Source organism: Ambystoma mexicanum, chromosome 13 (assembly GCF_040938575.1).
Source record: "Ambystoma mexicanum isolate Mex_15411 chromosome 13, UKY_AmexF1_1, whole genome shotgun sequence".
Lineage (NCBI taxonomy): Eukaryota > Metazoa > Chordata > Amphibia > Caudata > Ambystomatidae > Ambystoma > Ambystoma mexicanum.
This window is the reverse complement of record NC_090938.1, coordinates 402,397,084-402,418,587: the sequence shown is the minus strand read 5'-3', so window position 1 is coordinate 402,418,587 and position 21,504 is coordinate 402,397,084. Positions and strand designations below refer to the sequence as shown.

At 47.2% G+C, this 21,504-nt stretch overlaps 1 protein-coding gene across 1 annotated transcript in view; it reads left to right on the top strand.

Annotated features, from left to right (window-relative positions):
* Positions 1 to 5,995, top strand: part of REC8 (REC8 meiotic recombination protein) — a 655,306-nt gene extending 649,311 nt beyond the window's left edge. The window contains exon 19 of the mRNA XM_069633986.1: positions 4,311 to 5,995. Within this exon, the coding sequence (XP_069490087.1) occupies positions 4,311 to 4,399 (89 nt within the window). The 3' untranslated portion in view covers positions 4,400 to 5,995. The remainder of the gene's footprint in view (positions 1 to 4,310) is intronic.
* The last annotated feature ends 15,509 nt before the right edge of the window (positions 5,996 to 21,504 follow it).

The window sequence follows — 21,504 nt, the reverse complement described above, 5'->3', positions numbered from 1 at the left end:
GCGGATAATTGGTTAAACCGTGTAATGTATTCTATTAGGGTTTGCTTGCCCTGGGCGAGGTCTAGTAACTCCAGGTCTTGGGAGATTACCTTGTGCCTGGTGTCAAAGACTTTGGACATCTCGCTCACCAAGAGGTCAAAATCATAGAGAGCCGGGTGGTCATTCTCCAACAAAGGATTTGCCCAGGTAGCAGCTATACCTATCAGGTGTGAAAGTAAAAAGGCCGCCTTGGTGGTTGAATCATGGAAAGCCTGGGGCCGGCAGAGGAAATGGAGTTTACATTGGTTAAGAAACGTTCGGTACCCTCTGGGATCGCCCTGATATCTTTCCGGAGCTGCTAGAAGGAATTGGGTAGGCAGAACCACCGGGACAGGAGGTGTGGGAGGCGTGGGTTCGGGGGCGGGGTATCTCCAAACTCGGCGTCCGCCGGTAATGGATGGCGGGCACTCTGCAAAGAGTCTAGGCAATGGTGAATGGCGGTTGTGGCTGTCGCCATGTCCGTCCTTAGGGCTGTGACGGCTTGTATTAGAGCGGCCACGGGGTCCCCGGCTGAGGCTTCCATCATCTGGACGACCAGTAGGCTTCACAGTCTGTTAAGACTTGATGGTCGTGTAGATGAGGAAACCTCTGTCCCCAAGTACCACGCGGGAAAAAATAATAATATAACTGCCCATGCAGTCTTTGGGGCCAAAGGTGTGGAGTACCGTCAGCCTGGAACCAGGAACGCCGGAAGAAACCCCCTGACCACTGTAAGGCAAGCAATGGGATTAGGTAAAGGAAGGCAATACAGTAAATGGGTGCAAAGAGCAAGGCACACAAGAAAGCTTACCCAAATGCCAGTGGTCAGATACCCTGGGTGTAGTACTGGGCAGGGGTCTACAGTGGTTGCTGGCGGCAGGCGACAGATGGAATATGGTGGCACTCTTGATGGAGGTTAACACCTGATTCAGCAGAGACACGTGAGCAAGGCACAATGATAGGGAAATCCGTAACCAGTCCAAAACACAGTCCTTGATCAGAAGCCAAACGGTAACGAAAATAGCAAGGGATGATCCAAGAGCAAGTCCAGGTGAAAAAAGCCAAGTTCGTAGTTCCGGGTAAGATCAATAAAGCAGAGGTACCAAGGGGAAGCAAGAGCGGGTCCTTGAAGCAGTCCGCAGTCAATGGAATCCAGAAGAAGCAAGAACAAGGTAAACGCTCAACGAAACCTGCCATAAACAGCTGTGAAGCGTTGTGCGAGTGTTCAAGCGTTTCTTTTGAAAGGCAATGATGGTCTCGTGATCGCGTCACGTGGCATACGTTCCGTGTCATTTGTTACTTGAGAATGGAGACCGCTTCCTGATCACGTGACATGTGCTCCACGTCTCGTGCAACCATCCAAGCCCATTACTTCCTGGTCACGTGTTGCTTAGAGCGACGAGCCCCCCAAGCTAGGCCGATAACCATGGCGCGGCGTGGAAAGCCGCCATGGCAACCGCCATTGGAGGTAAGGGGCTCGACTCGGCCATAGGTCCCTCTTGTGTTTGTTGTGCCGCCAGGAGCTGTAGCCCAACCGCCGTCGGTAGATACATGTAGGCACGTGGGAAAGAAGAGAAGGGCTGTTGGTATGGCGTTGTGTTACCGGGGACGTGACACTACCTAAGAGGCGATGGGTATTTCTCACCCACACCCGTATTGTTCCCCAGTTGAGAGAACCGCTCAGGTTTCAGATTTAAATGGGTATTATTTGTTTGGTCTCATTAACGTTGTGATCCTATACCATCTAATGACGTGCAACTCGCTGCATAGCACTCGTCATTCACTCCCCACTCTTCTTTCTTGGCTTTTCAGCCATGTCCTTAAATTCTCTTTCTCATATTTTGTGGGTCTCCTCCCTGGGTCTCCAGCCATAGGTGCACTTTCATGGTAAGCCTTGCCAGTGGGTGCTGCAACAATAGTTTACACCATGAGGCTGGCACCCAGAGCTATCTCAGAGGGGTGTTCTCGAATGTTGAATTTGTCCACTTGATTCCTGAGGCTAGTCTCAGCGCTACATTGAACTTTTATAAGTGGCCAGGAAACTATCTTGCAGACACCATTACACGTATCACTTTGAGGACTCATTTAATTTGGGTGATGAGCGTATTGGTCCACAGTTCAGAGAACCCCTCAAGTTTCAGATTTAAATGGGTATTATTTGTTTTGACTCATTAACATTGTGATCCTATACCATCTAATGACGTAAAACTCTCTGCATAGGACCAGATAGGGAGTTGTGTACATTGAATACTTTTTTCTCCAAAGTATCTTATAGTGTGTATAAGAAGGCTAAACATTTCCTCTGAGGGAAATCTTGCTTCTTTTTTTTTTTTACTGAAAGTTCTTTTGAGTTTTAATTTGCTTCTTAGCATATTTATTTCTAGCTTCTTCTATTACAAATCTTTGTTTTCGGTTTCAGAGTGGGCCCCTGATAATCTGCACAGTGTCTTTCATATGTTTGAGCTGGTCTTACTTATGTTTCTTATGGCTGCCCAAAAACCTGAAAGATGCTATCAAAGCTCTAGTATAAATATGGGACACGTCATTCATGCCCCACTCTCCTTTCGTGGCTTTTCAGCCAGCTCCTTAACTTCTCATACTCATATACGTATTTTGGGGGGCTCCCTCCGTGGGTCTCCGGCCCTAGGTGCACTTTCCTGGTAGGCCTTGGCAATAGCAGGAATGGGTGCTGTAACAACATCTTACACCAGGAGCTGGCGCCCAGAGCTGGGCTATAGGCTAGGTGTATTTTGTCTTGCCACGCCTCTGTCTTAGCTTAGGGTCCTTGCTCTAGTCCCCATCACACCATCCTCAGCTAATTTCTAGAGGAGTCCCCACAGTCTTCAGTCTTATGCCTATGGGAACCTATGATTTGTCTCCTATTTTACTCTTTACTACCACTTTGATAGTTTACCACCTGATCGTACAGCCACCCAATCTTGTGTCACACTCCTTCGCTCAGGGTGCAAAATCCTTCTCTTTCTATTCTCTTGGTTCTTCTCCAGTCTAACCTGCATTCTCTTAGACCCCCCCTCCTTAACACTTGATCCAAACTTCTACTTGTAACTTCCCCTGTCCCTCCTTTTCACCTCCCTGTTTCGTGGGTTTCCCTTTCCCCAACCTCTGGGGTCTCTCCTTTATCAGCCTCCAGGTATTTCCCTCACTAACCTCCAAGGGTCTTCCTCTAACCAACTTTCAAAGTTATTTCTCCCCTCAACCTTTGCACTTTCTTTCTTCTTTCTCACTCTGTGTTCTTTCCCCCCAACATCACTCCTTTTGCTGTTCCTCCAACCCCAGTGTACTATTCACCATGTCCTTGCTCTCTGTCACCTACAACCTCCTCTCTTGCAATCTCTCACCAGCATATTTCCTCCAGATCTATGGCCACCTCCCCCCAGCCTCCTTCCTGCTTTGGCTCCTCGCTCCTATTTCCATCACCATCTCCAAACCTCCATTCCTCTGTTCTGCTCAGAGCTGGCTTTTGTCTAGGCATTAACCTGAATGCCTGCAGCTTGATTGGCCGGAACGGTCACATGGAGAGTTTGAGACAGCTCAGTACCAGGAGTACTCCCTGGACGGAATCTTCAAAAAGGGCAACTGCCATCTTTGATTGCAGCTTATGTTCTCCCTCCAGGTTTGCTTGTGGAAGTTTCATTTGCCTAAAATTTCAAAGGAGCTGTCTCCTATAAACCCCAAGTGAGTGCTGAGCCTTCCCCATATGGGATTGGGAGGCATGCCCATGGTTGTGCAGAGGTTTTCCCATATTGTTAAACTGCAAGGGGGATTGTGCTTCCTTCTTCCCTTCTGAGTTATTAACTGAGAGAGGAGTGTTAGTTTCCTGTGAAGGACCTTTGTCGGAGTTGCACAGTACCCCTGGGGATAGCTTGGACTTCCCTTATCAAAATCCAGAACATTGTTCCTCCTGCTTCCTTCAGTAGTCAATGCTGTTGGTCTATTAGGGTTCCCTTGAAGTCCATCTCATCTCTTTTTCCTCTTCTCCCTTTGCCCATCTCAGTGAACTCATCCTTTCCCTTTCATCTTTGCTTCAGGATGCATCTTATCTGCTAGCTGTATTCATAGATTTGAATGTAATTCTTTTAAGAAATATGTTTCTATAGTCAAGCTTAATAACATGCACCCTTCACCTAGGCAGATTTGTTTTGTTTCTTTGTTGTGAATGCCGAGTTGGATGCACTGCGTCTTGTTTTCTTGTCATGCATATGACCCTATCACATCCATCCAATTTTATCAACTCATTGTTTGCCACTAAACTTTTTTGTCAATTTTCCCAGTTCTCTCTTCCAAACAGGTCCTGAGGCTTGAGCAAGAAGAGCCATTCCATCGAATTATGATAAAACCAGGGCCACGATTCGACCAGTAATGACACAATCGGTGGAATTTGATACCAGTGTCGGGGCAGAAATCTCTAAATGATATGAATGGCATATTCTCTAACTGATAAACGTGCAGCGGGGTAGAGCATCTTACTGATCAGGGCTGAAGTCACCTACTAATATCACAGCAATCTAGTCTAACCTCCCGACCCAAACCCTGAAACAGACTGTTGGCAGAGCCTGGGCCTCAGCAGCTGGAGGGTGAGGCATGGCACAGATTATACCATGCGCGCTGATGCCTGCCATAGGAAGTCTTGAACTAACTCTTAATTATTCCTGAGAGGAGCCACAATGGTCCTGGGCTAGTATAGAAGTAGCCCTGACAATTTTTTAATGTGAACGCTGAAGCCTACTGTTAACCGAGTAGGAGCGCCCCTAACAGGGCAAAAAAGGTGCTCTCAGATAAAACAGTATTTATAAGCTGTTTGCAGAAGCTAATCAACACCATTTGAATTTTTGATAATATTTAGGTTTATTGTTAATTGATATTTTTAATTATGACATTAACCTCTGACTGCTGATCCTCTGTTGTTCTAGCTTTCTTTTGACGTTGAGCACTGCCCTCCACACCCCCCGACCCTCTCTCCCGCCCCCCCCAACCCCACTGTGTGTCTCTCTGGGGGATCACTGACATCGGCCCTGTCTAAATGTGGTACACTTTACATGCTCTCTCTAGTTAAGGCCATTGCCTCTCTCTCTCTTTGTCTACAGAACATATGTTCCTTCATGTACATGACGGGCCTCAGATTCTTTTTCTTTGAAACAGAAACCCTGGCACAGACTCTTTCTCCTTGCCTGTGCCTAACAAGGCACTCCCAGTACCCCTAAATACCCTACAGGTGGTGAAGACCAAAGAGACATCCAATCATTCCAAAGAGGTGCAGATAGTTCTGTATTCCAGTGAGAGACAGGCAATCTGGCATTGGACCCACTTCCCCAATAGCTGCCTCCCACTCATCCATTATTGAAGCTCAACATCATATGAGGCTGCATGTGGTTCCTCCACACTGTTCCTTATAGACTTTAGCAACCGCATTGAATTTTGCTTAGGTGGAGGCAGAGCAATACTGTCAGCCACTCAGACAAGGGAAAGTTTTAGTTCTAATTTTACAGCCCAAAGTTCAGCTATGTTGACCTTTTTGTCAAAACGTTTTTAAGTTGTTCAATTTATTCCTCAGGATTGCATTTACAAAATGTAACAACCCCACCCTCATACCTCACCCAAACATATTTTCATAGGGGCATTTTTTCAGTCGCTGCGGTTGATGTTTGAGAGCAGGAGGTGGGCTGAATCTATACCTTGATCTATACCCATGCCTGTCCTTTGATCCTGGTCTGCCGGTAGCTAGCGCTCAAGGTTCTTCTGTCCTTTCCTGTTGGTATACCAGTGCGCTGAAATCAGGAGCTTATGGGTTGGGGTTTAACAGCAGGAGCTGGACAACAACTAGCAACTCACTTTGTGGTGACAGCGTCCATCTTTCCAAACAGCTCGGTCAAGGTTTGAGGAGATTTGTTGTGAATCTGTTTGTTTGTGTAAACAATGAGCGATTTTGAAATTAAAATATTTTATAACTGTTTTGCAATCCTTTTTGTGATGTGTGTTTTTGTGTGGAGTTAAGCGAGTTGTAGAGTGTGCAGGTACCTATTGAAATGTATTGCTAAGAAACACACCTTGCAATAATCCTTTTAGGAACTCGGCCACAGTCTGCTCACTGCAAGCACAGGCCTCAACTTTGTAGCTCCAAAGGTCACTATGCGGGATGGCATTAGAAGTGCCCTGGAACCAGCCCGTGGGTTGACCAGCTCCATTCAGGGTATCTTATATGCATCATCACTATTCTGAGTTTTGCCTTGGAACTCTGCAGTTCTCCCGCTTGTGGCCTAAGAAAAGTTCTCCTGCAGCTGCTGCTCTTTACGTTGAAGAGGGGCCGCCTAGGAGCAGTTTCTTTGTCTTCACCATATGAGTCACTTGGCACAGCGTGAGCTCTGTGTTCTACGCTGCTACCCACATCATTGTGTCCTGCGGGTCACCTGTCATTGTGGGGTTTATGGTGGTCTCCATCTTAGACTGCCTGCGTCGTTCAGTTGAAAAGCAGCACAGACCGTCTCATCAGATTTCAGAACCGCCACCTAACCGGACAAAATCCTTATGCCAATAATCACCACTGCACCTGTGACCCCTAGTCCCCCTGTAAGGGAAACACAGATAGAAGTGAGTGGGCCCAACCAATCTAGTAACCCTACAAGTGGTTTCTAGTGGATTCAGAGTAAGGGGGACAATCCCGCATAGCTGTTACCACCCCGGTCATAGGGTAGCATGGGCGTGGTTGTTATCGACAGAGTGCCGGCCAAGGATCCCCTGCCCAGCTTCCCATGGAGTGGTGGGATTAGGAGAAGACCCATAGGGCCTCATTACAACTCAGGCGGTAAGGGGTTTACGGCAGCGTAAAGAGCGCTGACCCTTACCGCCTGATTACGAGGTCCCTTAGCGCCATGGAGGTTTTAACACCTGCTTTTAGCAGGTGTTAAAATCCATGGCGCTAAGGGACCATGGAGTTAATTACGCCACCGTAATTTACGGTGGCGTAATTAACGCCTTCCCCACTCCCATTATGCCCTATGGGGCAAAAATGGGAATGGGGAAGGGTAAATGGGGATTGGGGACTTACCGCCCCGCCAAGGTCGGAATGGGGCGGTAAGTCCGCCAACCACCATGGCGTAAACGTAGTTTACGCCATGGTGGTAAAGTCACGGCCCAGGCGGTAACTTACCGCCTGGGTCGTAATGAGGCCCATAATCTTTCAAATTTACTTTTGTTCTTTCATCACTGCAATATTTTAGTCATCTGTTGGTTTTCTACTGCTTGTTTCTTTCTTCACTTAAAAAAAACTTTTGACTCCTTACAAAGTTTTCTTCTTGGGACTTGTGATACTTAAAGCAACTAGTTGTACTCACCGTAGCAGAGAAGAACTTTTAAGTGTTAAGTATTGCTTTTACAACATGTACCTTGAATTTCAATGACCTTTTCAGTACTTACCTGTTTTTATTTGCTTTACTGCACACAGTTTTCTCTGTCTCATAAATGAAACCTTTCCAACTGTTGTAAACGTGAAGTGTAGGTGTTCTCTAGTGAAAACACCCAATATGAATGTGTATAAGTGTGGGGTAGTAGTAGTTTGGTAATAATACCTACCTGTTTTTTTCATGGCTTGCACTATGTTCAGGCTTAATAAATACTGTATTTGTATGCATACTATCTAATTTATTTGAGTGCTCTGTGGGTGTTACATTTCCTGAAGTCTAACCCCTACTGTCCTACCACCATGATTGATTTTGGCTAGACCTTAATCCCTGTTCACTGTAATAGGGTGGGCTCTCAGAACCCTCCCTCAGCACCGATTCTAAAAATCCATCTTCATGAAAGTGTTTTATAGTGCCAATGAGGTCATATATTGTGGGCTCTAAAACATGTGCTTGACAGTGGCACTGTGGGCAACATCTCCCATTAACTATTGAATTTTGTAATGCATTATCTACACTGGTTGGAAATTGTGTGGCGTTTTACCCATTGTTTAGTAAATTATTTGCTGTAAATTTGCAGTTTCCGCCCATTATTTCAGAAAATTTCTTGGGCCATGAAAGGCTGCCTCACTACGCTTGGAATTGTGTACACATTCCTGGGAAAGATCTGTGCTCCTCCACTTAAAATTTCACAAGTAACTGCTGCTCATTGTGCTCTTAAGATCTACCTCCTCCTGGCCCCTGACTGGTAGCTGAAAAGAAAAATTGAAGCAAGACTGCGAGTGCTGCTAGTGACAGTCTTTGGAATGATCTGGCTCCCTCCCTCAGAGCAGAAAAAGACAACCTTAATTTCAGAAAAGGACTCATGACTCTCCTCTTTAGAAAAGCCTTCTACCTACAGGAGCCACCTCCAGTCTTCAGTACTTCAGGGACCCTTTGGCTATTGCTCTCCTCACTGGATTTTTTCCTGACCTGCTGAAGGCCTCTGCTGAACTTCACCCTTCAACTGCCTCTGTATGAACCGGAACCCCTTGCTCCTGATGAAATGTTGTGAACCGAATACAATTTTCTTGCACTCCCCGTTTTTCTCTTCCCTGTTCTTATCCCCGCCCTTTCCTGTGCACTGACCGCAATGTCCCAAAGCTTTTAAGATCAAACCTCCCTTGTCCCCTTCCCTTTTAACTTGGCAAGCTATGAAGTAACTGTGCTCAAAGCTGGTACCTAACAAACCAACAATTCACAAATTAATCAAATTTTATGGCCAAGACAATCACCTGAAAAGAAGAATCTAACGATGAAGGGTGAGCAAATGTTCAGCAGCTAAAGTGGCTTTTATTCATGGCGAAGCATTCATGCTGGTGTAAACCAAAAGGTACACGAAATTAAACCCAAAACAGCAAGAACCAGAACCTTGTGTAATTCACCAGCCATTCACTAGCAGATCCTGGACATGCTTAGATGCACCCAAAACTGAACACAACTCAGATTCTGCAGATCAGGTGGCTAGCATGTTGCAAGGTTAGACCATGGCAAAGGTCTCCAAGGTGAAGCCAAAGACAATGGACTTTACATAGACCTGTCACGTAGCTTATTCCCCTTACATGGTTCAGATTCCAGGACAGGGGATTTCACTGTATTAAAATGTTTGTTTACTTACCAACCGGCCCTCTAGTGGGACCAGAATTTGCAAATGGGCTTCTTACAGAATTTTCAGTACTTTTTATAGAAAAGGGTATCCAATTCCATGTCAAGGAGTTTCTTCGGTTCTAGTGACGGTCTAGCTTGTGACGGGCGAGCATAGAATGTTACTGTCTTCCAAATCACAGATCCTGACCAGTAGTTTCTCAGTTCCATGATGGTCTAGCTTGGGAAGGCATGGCACACGAGATAACTGTGCTTAACAGGAAGGCAGAAGTGTCCACAATTGATGGGGGTCAGTGACCTGTGAGAAACCTGAAAGTGTCTCACCCGCTAGTCCCCGGGGATCTGTCATCCAGGTGGCCAGGACACGGCCATTGGTTTTGGATCCATTTCCTGGTGGTGGACTAGTGTGGGGAGATCACCTGGATGAGGGGTCCGCAGGGAGTGGAAGTGGGACACTGGAAGGTGAGACACGGTATCCCCTTCCCAATAACACCTTTTCCACATCCTACCAGGTAGGCTACCTAGGAACTCAAAACCCCCTTCTCTGACACACCACTTACTTATGGGCAGTTCACTGTGAGCGACAACGACTAACACCAGAGCCGTATACCTGGGATGTGCCACCAAAATGGACAGGCAAGGTCAGGCAGTTACGGATTATTACACACACCTGACTTCCATCACACTTCCCCACACGGATAAAAGGCTGAGCACAAAAGCACACCCTGAACGAGGCAAACCACACGAGGAAACAGCAGTTCCAAGATGGCAGTTTAATACAAGGAGAAAGACAGCAAGACCAGGGAGAGTCATAAGGAGGGAAGTACCGTGACCTCTAAAGACCATTACTTTCGTGAACCTTGGAAAGTAAGAAAACAGAGACCAGGAACCAAGGCTGATCAAACCTGCACAGTGTGTTGGAGGTACCCTGGGCTCTCCCGCATTGATAACCTAGGCGGCAGGAGCGATTGCCGCCATGGTACTGACCTTGACTCCTACAACAAGACAGCACAGCTGATGAGTCGGAGAGACTGATACCGAATGAGCTTGTGTTTTGAACCAAAGTTGCAAACGGCATGTGTAGAGAGAACTACACCCAGACACTAGAGCGTACTCCTTCCACTCCGGGGCACATGCCTCGCTCTCCAGATTGGATTATTTTTTCACCCCCGCTACCGACCTACACAGGGCACAGGAAATAAGCATGCTACCTAGAGGTATTTCTGACCATTCTCCGATTGAAATGGTACTCACCACATCCCGGAAAATCCCACCACCGTGCTGGCGCCTGAACAGCTATCATCTGGGTGACCCTGAGCTGGTCGACAGACTACAGGAAATTACTAATACTTACTTTGAGCTAAACACACAGGCGGAAGCGAACCCTGAAACGCTGTGGGAAGCCTATAAAACGGTCCTAAGAGACAAGCTGATCTCGAGGACGGCGGCCCAAAAGAGGCAGCATATGCACAAGATCCTTGAAGCAGAGACACAAGCCAAACAGGCAGAGGAGAGGCACATAAACGAAAATACGCCAGCCTCCAACCGGGAGTTGCTATTAGCACAAAAAAGATTGCAAAGTATTGCGATGGATAACGCTAGACAAGCACACACTGCAATGAGAGCAAGGATCTATGACACAGGCGACAAGGCCGGCAAGATGTTGGCATGGCTGGAAAGGAAGGAGCAGGGACGCAACCATGTCCGAAGACTTGAACCAAAAGGATCAAATGCAGGAGTAACAGACCAGGAAATAACCCAAGGCTTTGCGGAATACTATGCCGAGTTATGCGGCGAACCAACAACTCCGATGGACGCTACGATCATGGTCCACATTGAAATCCCCACCCTAAATGAAGCCCAGCGGCAACAACTGGAGCGAGAGATCACAGAGGAAGAGATCCTAGGTGCCATCTATGATCTCCAGTCTGGTAAGACCCCTGGCCCAAATGGCTTCCCGGTGGAGATATGGCGTAAGGTAGGCGCTAACGTGATAGCCCCCCAGTTGCTGAAAATGTACCTCCACGCACGAGAAAAGGGCACTCTCCCCCCAGACCTACGAGAAGCAACAATAGTAGTGATACCCAAACCGGACAAGCCCCCAGAAAGATGCAGCTCATACAGGCCCATCTCGCTCATTAACTCGGAGGTTAAGATACTCGCAAAACTGTTAGCGGATCGACTACAGAAGGTAATCCCCGCCCTAATACACCCAGACCAATGCGGCTTTATGCCACAAAGATCAACCCGCATGAACCTCCGCAGGCTATTTTCAGCGTTGGAAAGGGCCAACAACATACAGGGTCCACTAGCCCTGTTAGCAATCGACTTTGAAAAGGCCTTCGATTCGGTGAGATGGGAAGCTGTCTGGACCATAATGCACCGCATGGGCTTCGGTGAAACCTTCATGAGCTGGGTGCGACTGCTGTATGAATCCCCGGTTGCTAGGACCAGGGTCAATGGCTGGAGATCAGAACTGTTCAGGCTGGGAAGAGGCACAAGGCAGGGCTGTCCACTATCGGCCATGATCATCGCCATCGAACCCCTGGCGATCCTACTGCGAAACACTCGAACCTGGGAGGGCTTCCGATGGTCTGAGACCTGGGAGGACCGAATATCTCTTTATGCGGATGATCTTCTCATCTACCTAAAGGACCCGATAGCCTCCTGCCCCAAGGTCATGCAACTACTGAGGCAATATGAGGTATTTTGCGGACTTCGTGTGAACTGGTCCAAGTCCATCCTTTTTCCTATAGGAGGCATTCCAGTGGCAGGCCTAGCTTCGGGCCCCTACTAGAATCGAGAAGGAGAAGTTCAAATACTTGGGAATACATATTACAACGCAACTCACGGAATACACAGTGCTGAACCTCTCCCCCCTGATAACGAGATTCGCAGAGGACACCCGCCATTGGATCTCCTTACCACTTACGCTGCTGGGTAGGGCAGCTCTGTTCAAAATGATTGCCCTTCCCAAATTCCTATACATCCTGCAAAACGCGCCTTTGTACATCCATCATCAGGACTTTCGCAAAATTGAATGCATCCTCCGGAAACTGCTATGGAAAGGAGGACACCCAAGAATTGCCCTTGCCACTCTTCAGAGGTCTATCTGGGAGGGAGGGATCGGGTTGCCCAGACTGCAATCTTACTACTGGGCTGCCCAAATGGAGGTGGTGAATGATATGCTCCACGGCGACGGGAGCCTGCCACACATCAGGGGCTTCCACTGTAACGCCACGGCGAAACCAATAGAGCACCTCTACAGAGACCTGGACAGACCTCCGAAACCAGACATGATATCTCACATAATGAGAATCTGGAAGGAAGCGTCGCGATATTTGGGCTGGGGAGGGAAAATAACTCTGACCCAACCGTTGTGGAACAACTGCAACCTGCCCGAAATACGGAAGCTGCCAAGATGGCCCGAATGGACCCAACGAGGAATCTCAGAGACACCGTGCATGAGGATAACCTGGCAACATTCGAAATGTTGCAAGAGAAATTCTCCCTGCCAGACACAGAAAGAATCCACCATATGCAACTAGTCCATGCCTGGACGGCCCAGCGACAACCCATACAAGATCTGCCAGAAAGCTCTCCACTAGAGCGCAACATAGTCCAAGACCGAATGGAGCGGAAGGTTACCTCCACAATGTACAACGTAATAACCTCAATTGCGACACTGGAGATATCCAGCCTGAAAGCAAAGTGGGAACGTGACGTGGGCCAGCTTCTGCCAGAAGACTGGGTGGAGGCCCTGATGTACCCACGAGAAACAATTATGTCTTCAAGGCTCCGACTGGTCCAGCTGAAGATACTGCACCGCACCTATTACCCAAGAGTGGCCCTCTTCCGTTGGGGCAGGGCCTCAGATGCAAGATGTCTGCGCTGCAAGCGAGAGGAAGGTACATTTTTTCATATACTGTGGGATTGTGATAACATCCAGCAGCTATGGCAGAAATGCTGCGACAAGCTGTCCAGAGTTCTGGGTAAACAGATACAGAGGTGCCCGAAGCAACTGCTTTTGGGGATCTCGGGTGAATCGGACCTCTCCGTTATGAGAAACTGTTATGGTCCACTGCAATGGCAGTCCTCAGGCGGAACATTGCTCAGTTGTGCGGGTCAGAGTGCACACCCAGCTACGACCAATGGGTTACGGATGTGGACATATGTGCAGTAATGGAGCATCATGTGTACAAAGCGAGGGGTTGCCAGCAAAAAGCCGAAAAAATTTGGAAAAGATGGGAGGAGGATGATTGAGATTCAGGGGCAAGTACTGTAGCCACTGAGACTGTAGGAGGCCCACCAGAGGGGAATACTGACTCTGTTAAACGCACCCTGTGACATGAGGGCTTCCGATGTCGATTCCAACGGACAGTCGCACCATGGTCCCTGAAGCTGTGTTGTTGTTGATGTTATTGTTTTTCTTGTTCACCTCGCTCCCTCCATGCTATCCCTCCTTCCTCCCCTCCCCCCTCCTCTTTTCCCCTCCCCATGTCCCCTACCCGGAACGCAGAGAGGTGTATGTAATGTTGTTTTAATGTAAAAATCAATAAAATCTTTGATCCAAAAAAAAAAAAGTTGCAAACGGCAACATTGTTCAAAGAGAACAGTGTGTGAGACGTTTGCAAAGGGCGACGCAAATATAATTGTAACCAAATTAGTAATTGAACCTTATATTCGAATTTTGGGAGGCCAAGAAAAGATACCAGACACAGAGTGGTCCGGCACCACGTGGGTGCTCACTCGAAAGTCTCTGTTAGGTATCCAACTGATGCTGAATGAGAGATAAAAGGAATATTGAGATCAAAGTGGACATGTAACGGGTGAAGCTAAACTCTGTGCACATTCGAAAGTCTTCAAAAGTACATCATAATTGGTCCGAGCCTGGCTGAGGGAGACTAATCGAGTGAAAGAAAGGGATCTGAGCCCAGCTGAGGGATATCCAGGGTGGACCGTGAGCCACCGGAGAAAGAGTTATCTGAACAATGTTTGAAAGAGATCTGAGCCCGACGGAAGGGGATCCAATGTAGAACTTTTATTTTGGAAGGGATCTGAGCCCGGCTGAGGGGAATCCAAGGTGACCACCCAAATTGAATACTGGTAAAAGCAAAAGGACCTTTTTGCATCTTATTTGTTTGTACATTACGCCCTCTGAGTCAAGAGACTTTTAAGAAGTAAAAGAGACTTGGACAAAGAAGGTCCTAATGCTGGTAACAGAACTGTATCCTTGTGCCGCAGAAGCCAGAGTGTGTGCCTTGCTCGAATGAACAGTCTTGGCCCGTGCTGAAAACGTGGAAAATGGAGGCCAACAACATGAACTACCTGACTTGTCATTTTGTGAACACTTCTTTCTTTTTCATGAACATCACCCCACATTATTTGTAAATTAGAAATAAGTTTTGGCAATATATTTTTTAGTTTAGGCCCTTTTAATTTGACAAGGCTCCACTAGGACTGCATTATTATTATTATTTGATGGTCGTAGCTTGCTCCCATCTGTAGATTTATGTTTAGATAGGCGTTTATCTTACCCTTGTGAGAGTTCAGTAAACACCCATGAACTGTGGTCACTTGTGTCTGTCTTACTGTTGATACCAAGCCTTCCTTACAGACCCTAGCCAGAGCCACTGTGTTTTCCAAAGGTCAAGGCAAAAGCAATTCACTTGTCAAAGTAAATGTACTACTATTCATGTGCCTTGGACAAACATGGAGTTTGTTTAAGTAAGGGTAGAATAATAGTAAGAAGGGCAGAGTGCTATTAAGAAAACCTTCAACACTATGTTTGTGGCCCAGGACTTGGGTCTCAGCACTGGTCCCACCTCCTGCTCCCGTGGTCTCATCCGCTCACAACTTCACCTAGCCACTTCGTGTACGCAGCCTGGGCTTTCTTCCTCACATGGCCAGTACAGTTGACACTGCGCCCTGGAGCTCATTCTCAGGCCCGACCCAGGCTGCTCCTGGCCATCTTCATCCAGGCTGGCCTGCACACGTGGCCTGGGACATTGTCTTCAGCTGAAGGGCCGCCTGCTACCCCCCTGCATTCAATCAGGAGATAGCCTCTCTACAGACTCCTCGCATCAGCTTTTTGGCTCATCAACCGCCAAGAGTCATCTTAAAGGAACAGCTGGTACAGGACACGGGCAATCCTCGCCAGACTGCCTTATAGTAAGCAAGGTGCTGCTTCTATAGAGTTCATTTTTATATACCTTAATAGGGATAGTAGTTATGATAGTTCTGTCAGGACCTGTTCGAGTGTTATGCCTCTTTTATACAAAGAACGCAAACTGTTATTGAGTTTGCTACATAAGGGAAGCAAAATGGAGGAAAGATGTGAGAGACATAACTGAGGAAGTGGGGAATGAACAGGAGGTGTGTGGGAATGGTCTGGGAGAAGTAGTGGAGTGTGGTATTTGAAGCACATCATGTTTTCCCAAATCTGATTAGCAAGATAATGTGATATGTGAGAGGCAGTGGGAAGGAACAGGAAGTGGAGCAAACTGTGAAATAGAAGAAAGGTAATGTTTGCCCTTGCAATAGAGCCCTTGGCGCAACATGTTAGATTGCACCCCAATATTTCAGGTTTTGACTGGCAAGGTCAGTGTCATAAAATTGCCTTGTATGCCGATGTCTTGCTCTGTTTTTTGAACGATGCCCCGCGTTTGCTCCCTCCCCTCTTAGGGCTCTTGGATAGGTTTGGGTCGATCTCAGGATTTAAGATTAATCCGGCCAAATCGAAGGGAATGATACTAACTGAAAGCCCCGATAGACTGGTAGTATTACGAGGGCTGTCACAGATACCCTGGTCGACAACGGAGATTCCTTATCTGGGAATTAAACTGACTCACACATTTGCGGGTCTTTATGGGGTGAATAGTCCCCCCTTGTTTAGGGAGGCAGGGGAGTGGTTGCAACTCTGGGACTCCCAGGAGATCTCCTAGCTGGGCCGGGTTGCAGCGGTCAAGATGTCACTGCTCCCGAAGCTGTTATATGTATTCCGTTCTTTGCAGATCTTTATCCCGGAGTTTGAACCTCTGAATGTCCAAAAAGAGATATACAGATTTATCTGGCAAAAGAAAAAACCCTGGGCCGCTGGGAAGATCTTGACAAGGAGTAGAATGATGGGGGGGCTGGGTCTTCCTTCAATCCCACGCTATTATCGGGCAGCTCAAGTAGCCGTAATGCTCTCCTGGGGGAATTCCCCAGACCCTCCTGGTTGGTTGAGGATTGAACAAGCTGTAGCCCCACTCCCTTTAGCTCATTATCCATTCCTGGCTAGGGAGGCTCGAAATGATGGAGCGGGACTGTTGTCGTCTACCGTATGTACGCTTAAATGTTGGGATAAAGCACGCTCACAGAGAGGGATGCCTTTGGGCCTGGGCCCGCTGTCTCCCGTTACCCTTAATCCAGCTTTCACACCTGGTCTTGCAGCCGCGGCATATCGGGCCTGGTGCCAGGAGGCCCCGTTACGGCTGAGAGACCTAAATGTTAATCAGGAGCCCCTGACCTTTCAAGAATGTAAGGAGAGATTTGGTCTCCCGGAGTCTGAACGTTTCCGTTATATACAATTGCGGCATTGGCTCACTAATAGGGAGACCCGATGGGCGAGCGGGAGGGCTCCACTGGGCATCGAACTCAGGATACTCGAGGGCCAACAATCACACAGAATATCCACGTGCTATCAACTACTGGAGAGAGCCTCACCAGACGAGAAACTCCCGTACATGAAAGCCTGGGAGGGGGAGCTGGGACTAGACATCACGGATGACGCCTGGCAGCGCATTTGGCGCAGAGCTCACGCCAATTCCCGTTGTACGCTTGTGAAAAAAAGCACCATCAAAATTTGCTTTAGGTGGTATATGCCTCCAAGTAGGCTCCACTCATTTAATCCGGAATACCCAGACTCGTGTTGGCATGGTTGTGGGGAGCGAGGTGACTTGGCTCGTATGTGGTGGCACTGCCCGGTCATACAAACATTTTGGTTGGAGATTAGATCAAAAATTAAGGACATCACAGGTTCTTTGCTTCCTATGGACCCAAGGGTGATCCTGTTGGGGGAAGTATCAGAAGACGGGACCTTTCCTATGTCAGGGCAGAGGGCAATTTTGATCTCGCATCTGCTCAATGCTGCTCGCATTACTAGAGCCCGATTCTGGAAATCGATTGAGGGCCCACAGCCTGCCTATTGGTGGATTAAAGTATGGGAGCTACTGGGGCTTGAAAAACTTACAGCCATCTTGGAGGGTAAACTCTAGAGATTCCGGAGGACCTGGGGCCCTTTTCTAGAATATGTTTCTGACAGAGAGCAGATGTTTTTCCAACCGCAGTTGCTAAAGCACTTATGAACCTGTAATAAGACTGCAGATGGCATGTTTACGACCCCTTATTGTACAAGGATGACCCAATGAAATTATCATTATGAACTTTTGACAGGCGATGCTACTTAAAGGCTTTTGGACTTATGTATTTAATATGGATGATGGACCCAATGAAAAATCTTTTTTTTTCTCCTCTTTCAAATCATCTTTCCCCTTATCCTCTTTCTTATTAACTTCTCTCCTGCTTTCCCGCTATTTTCCCCTACAACCCTCGGATAACTAAGCGACATCGTATAATGAATTTAACATTGTAGAGGGTTTGACCGAGTTGCTGTCATTGTAAACCAATGAGTGGATATTATTGATGAATTGTTGTGGGAAATGTGGGGGGATTTGTATTTTAGAAAGTTCTACTGTTTGTACTCCTGTTAATCTTGTATTTGTCAGCTGAAATCAAATAAAAATATTTTGAACAAAAAAAGAAATAGAAGAAAGGGAGAATACAATATATGACGCCTTAACTCCAGGCCCTCTCTCATGCTGGGAAAAGGTGAAAATATGAGGGGAATGGGAATCTCGTGAGAGGATGGAAATGTTGTAAACAGTTGCAGTAGTAAAGAAAAGAAGTGAATTTGGGGGCACCCTTGAGTGGAGCTTGAACACTAGAAGGCCTCTATCTCCTCAGCTTGAGGCCAGAAGTGGATGAGAGGCTCTCTAATTTAGGTGTTCATAAGACACAAAAAGAGACTGGGGCCAAGGCGATGAAGTGCAATGCAGGAGGGGAAGATAAAGACGTGATAGCAGTATACAAACTTAGACCCATGTCCTTCACGTTAGAGCTGTGAAGCCCTCAGAGATATGAAGATGCCAAACAGTGATCAGATAACAAACGTTTGGGGCATAGGGTGCAAATAAATGAAGCAATGGCATAGTGTGTATGTGTGAAGATGAGCTGACAAGAATCTAGCACTCAGTGACACAAGGTCTTAAGGGGAGAAACATAAACTAGGGATGCAAAGAGATGGTCCTCGCAGACCTGGTCATAAAGACCTGGCGGGTGGGAGGAAATCAGTAGTAACATACTGATTAAATACATTCAAAGTAACTTGTATTTGTCATAGATAAATATATTTGCTAGCAAGATGTATTACAAATCCAAGAGGAATATCTTGGCGCAGGAAGACTGAGATAAGATGGATGAGAATCATCTTCGTGCCCCTTTCCTTTAGAGATGATTACGAAGGTGAGCGCTAGGTTGCTAAACACTGTGTTGTATAATTAACCTGGAAGAATTGCGTAATTGACTATATCGAAACAGTCCAAGAGGTCAAGGTGGATTAAGGCACAGGCAGCTTGACTGTGAGCCTCCTGATGTTGTTAGTTACTTATGAGGGGTCCGGAATGAAAACCAGGCACAAAGTTGTCATGTTTTTGGTTAAAGTTCCGATGACCAACAGGTGAGTTTGCTGAGCCTGCAAACCTTTTGGTACTGCAGCGTTTAAAATTTTGCTTACTTTTGTGCATTTTTGCACGCCTTTTTCCCCTTCTGCTGTTTCCCTTCCAACCCGCTTCATCTTCTGGTCATGCCCCCTCCTTCCTAGCCCGTGATTGGGCCTAGCAGTCCTTTGAACATCGAGTGAGGGTCTTGCCCCATGGGACCTTTTTGGAAGCCACTTGAGCTTCGGCGACCAACAAGTGAGTTTGCTGGGCCTGTAAGCCTTTCGGTAGTGAAGCATTTTAACTTCTGCTTACTTTTGGCTACATTGTGCATTTTCAATTTTATTTGCACACCTTTTTCCCCTTCTGCTGTTCCCTTCCAACTGCTTCCTCTTCTGGCCATGCCCCTCCCCCCCTTCTAGCCCCTGATTGTGCCTAGCCGCCCATTGAACACTGAGTGAGGGTCTTCCCCCTCAGGACCTGTTTGGAAGCCACTTTAGCTCCGGCAACCAACTGGTGAGTGTGATGGGCCTGCAAGCCTTTCGGTACTGCAGCATTTTAAATTCTTCTTACTTTTGCATACTTTGTGCATTTTCAGCATTATATTTGCACACCTTTTTCCCCTTCTGCTGTTCCCGTCCAACCTGCTATCTCTTCTGGCTGTGTCCCCTCCCCTCTTAGCCCCTGATTGGGCCAAGCAGCCCTTTGAACATCCCGCTTCCCATCCCACACCACGACTAAGGACCGCGAGGCAAAGGACACCTCCAGCAGAAACAGCTCCGGACGGTGTGTGTCGGCCGGAGAAGCAGGAAGCAGGTGGCCGTCAACCAGCAGCGACTGTGTTTGCCTAGCCATGTCTCAAATTTAGGAGAACTGTTAGTGAGCTATATCGCACATCTAGGTGGACTGTATTAACAGCCCTAGCTAGTCCAGACAGAATTGGGAACATTGGCTTGCGTCACATCTAGACAGAAATGTGAATATTAGCTTGCATCACATCTAGACAGAATTGTGCATATTAGCTTGCATCACATCTAGACAGAATTGTGAATATTAGTTTGTGTCACATCTAAACAGAATTGTGCATATTAGCTTGTGTCCCATCTAGACAGAATTGTGAATATTAGGTTGTGCCACATCTAGACAAATTGTACATATAGACAGAATTTTGAACATTATCTTGCGTCACATATAGACAGAATTATTAATATTGGCTTATGTCACATCTAGACAGAAATGTCCATATTAGCTTGCATCACATCTAGATAGAATTTTGAACATTAGCTTGCGAACATCTAGACAGAATTGTGAATATTGGCGTATGTCACATCTATACAGAATTGTGAATACCAGCCATTTCTCACATCGGTGTTAACTGTGTTAGCCAGCCATCTGCCACATCCAGGTGGACTGTGTTAGTTAGCCATTTGTCACATCAGGGTGAACTGTGTTAGTTAACCATTTGTCATCTCTGGGCAGACTGTATTGCTTAGCCATCGCTTGCATCTGGGTGAACTAATTCTAACACTGAACCCTTCGCATACACCTCTCACGTACTGCACTAAAGACAACCAGAACTCCTCAGCAGAGAAAACCATACATACTTCACAACACCTCAACAAGACATAGCTGTGAGAAACCAAAGGGTGTCTCACCTACTAGTCCCCAGGGATCTCTCTCTCAGGTGGCCAGGGCACGGCCATCGCCTTTGGATCCAGACCCTGGCGGTGGACCAATGCGGGAGGATCACCTGTGTTAGGGGTCTTCGGAGAGTGGGTGAGGCAGCCGATTGTGAGATGCAGTATTCCCCCCTTTCCGTGACCAAGACACATCCTATTTTATAGGATTCTCCAATGTTCCAACTCCCCCTCTCCTTTTCCACATAAACACTCGGCCGAGGAAGAGGGTGACTGAGAGTAAAGAGGCTACCCTTACATATCTCATTGGACATGTCCCGCTTATCGCGTCAGGCACTCGACTTTAATTATACATCTGATACCCATTAGCTCTCCCCAAACGGATAAAGGGCGCAACATAGAGACACAATGTGAGCCAGGTGGAACACGAGACGGAGCAGAACTTCTGGGGCGAAGGTGAACCTACTGGAGCAGAGCGACCGACAGAGGGACGAGAGCAAAGGGTGGAGAAACCCAGGAGATCCCTGCAGGGGGTCATTGCCTCCAAAGAGCCGTGAAAGATAGGCGTCGAAGCCCAAATTCCAGACAAGAAGTCTGCATTGTGTTTCAAGGGCGCCAGCGACCCTCCAAGGTGAACAACAGAGTTGCGGAGGCAAGGCCAATCCTTTGGTACTAACCTTGACTCGTGAATTGAAATCGCAAGGACAAGAAAGGAAGGCATACAGCCGGTGAGTTGGCGAGCGACATGAAAGATTGGTGTGTGTTAAGGAAAGATTGAAGTTGCAAAAGTGTATCTCACAATTGAAGGCTGCACACATGTGGATGAGACGCGAAGGAAGGCAGACCTGTGGTGAACTTTAAACTACCAATAACTGTGAAGCCAGTGATACAGCGTGGTCTGGCAAAAGGAAGTAGCCCTCTCGAAAGTCTCTAAAAGGTGAAATGTTTTGCTATGAAGCGACCAAGTGTATGAACTCTAAAAAGCGTAATGAATAAGATTAACCCTACCAAAAGCGGAAGTGTATAGGTTAA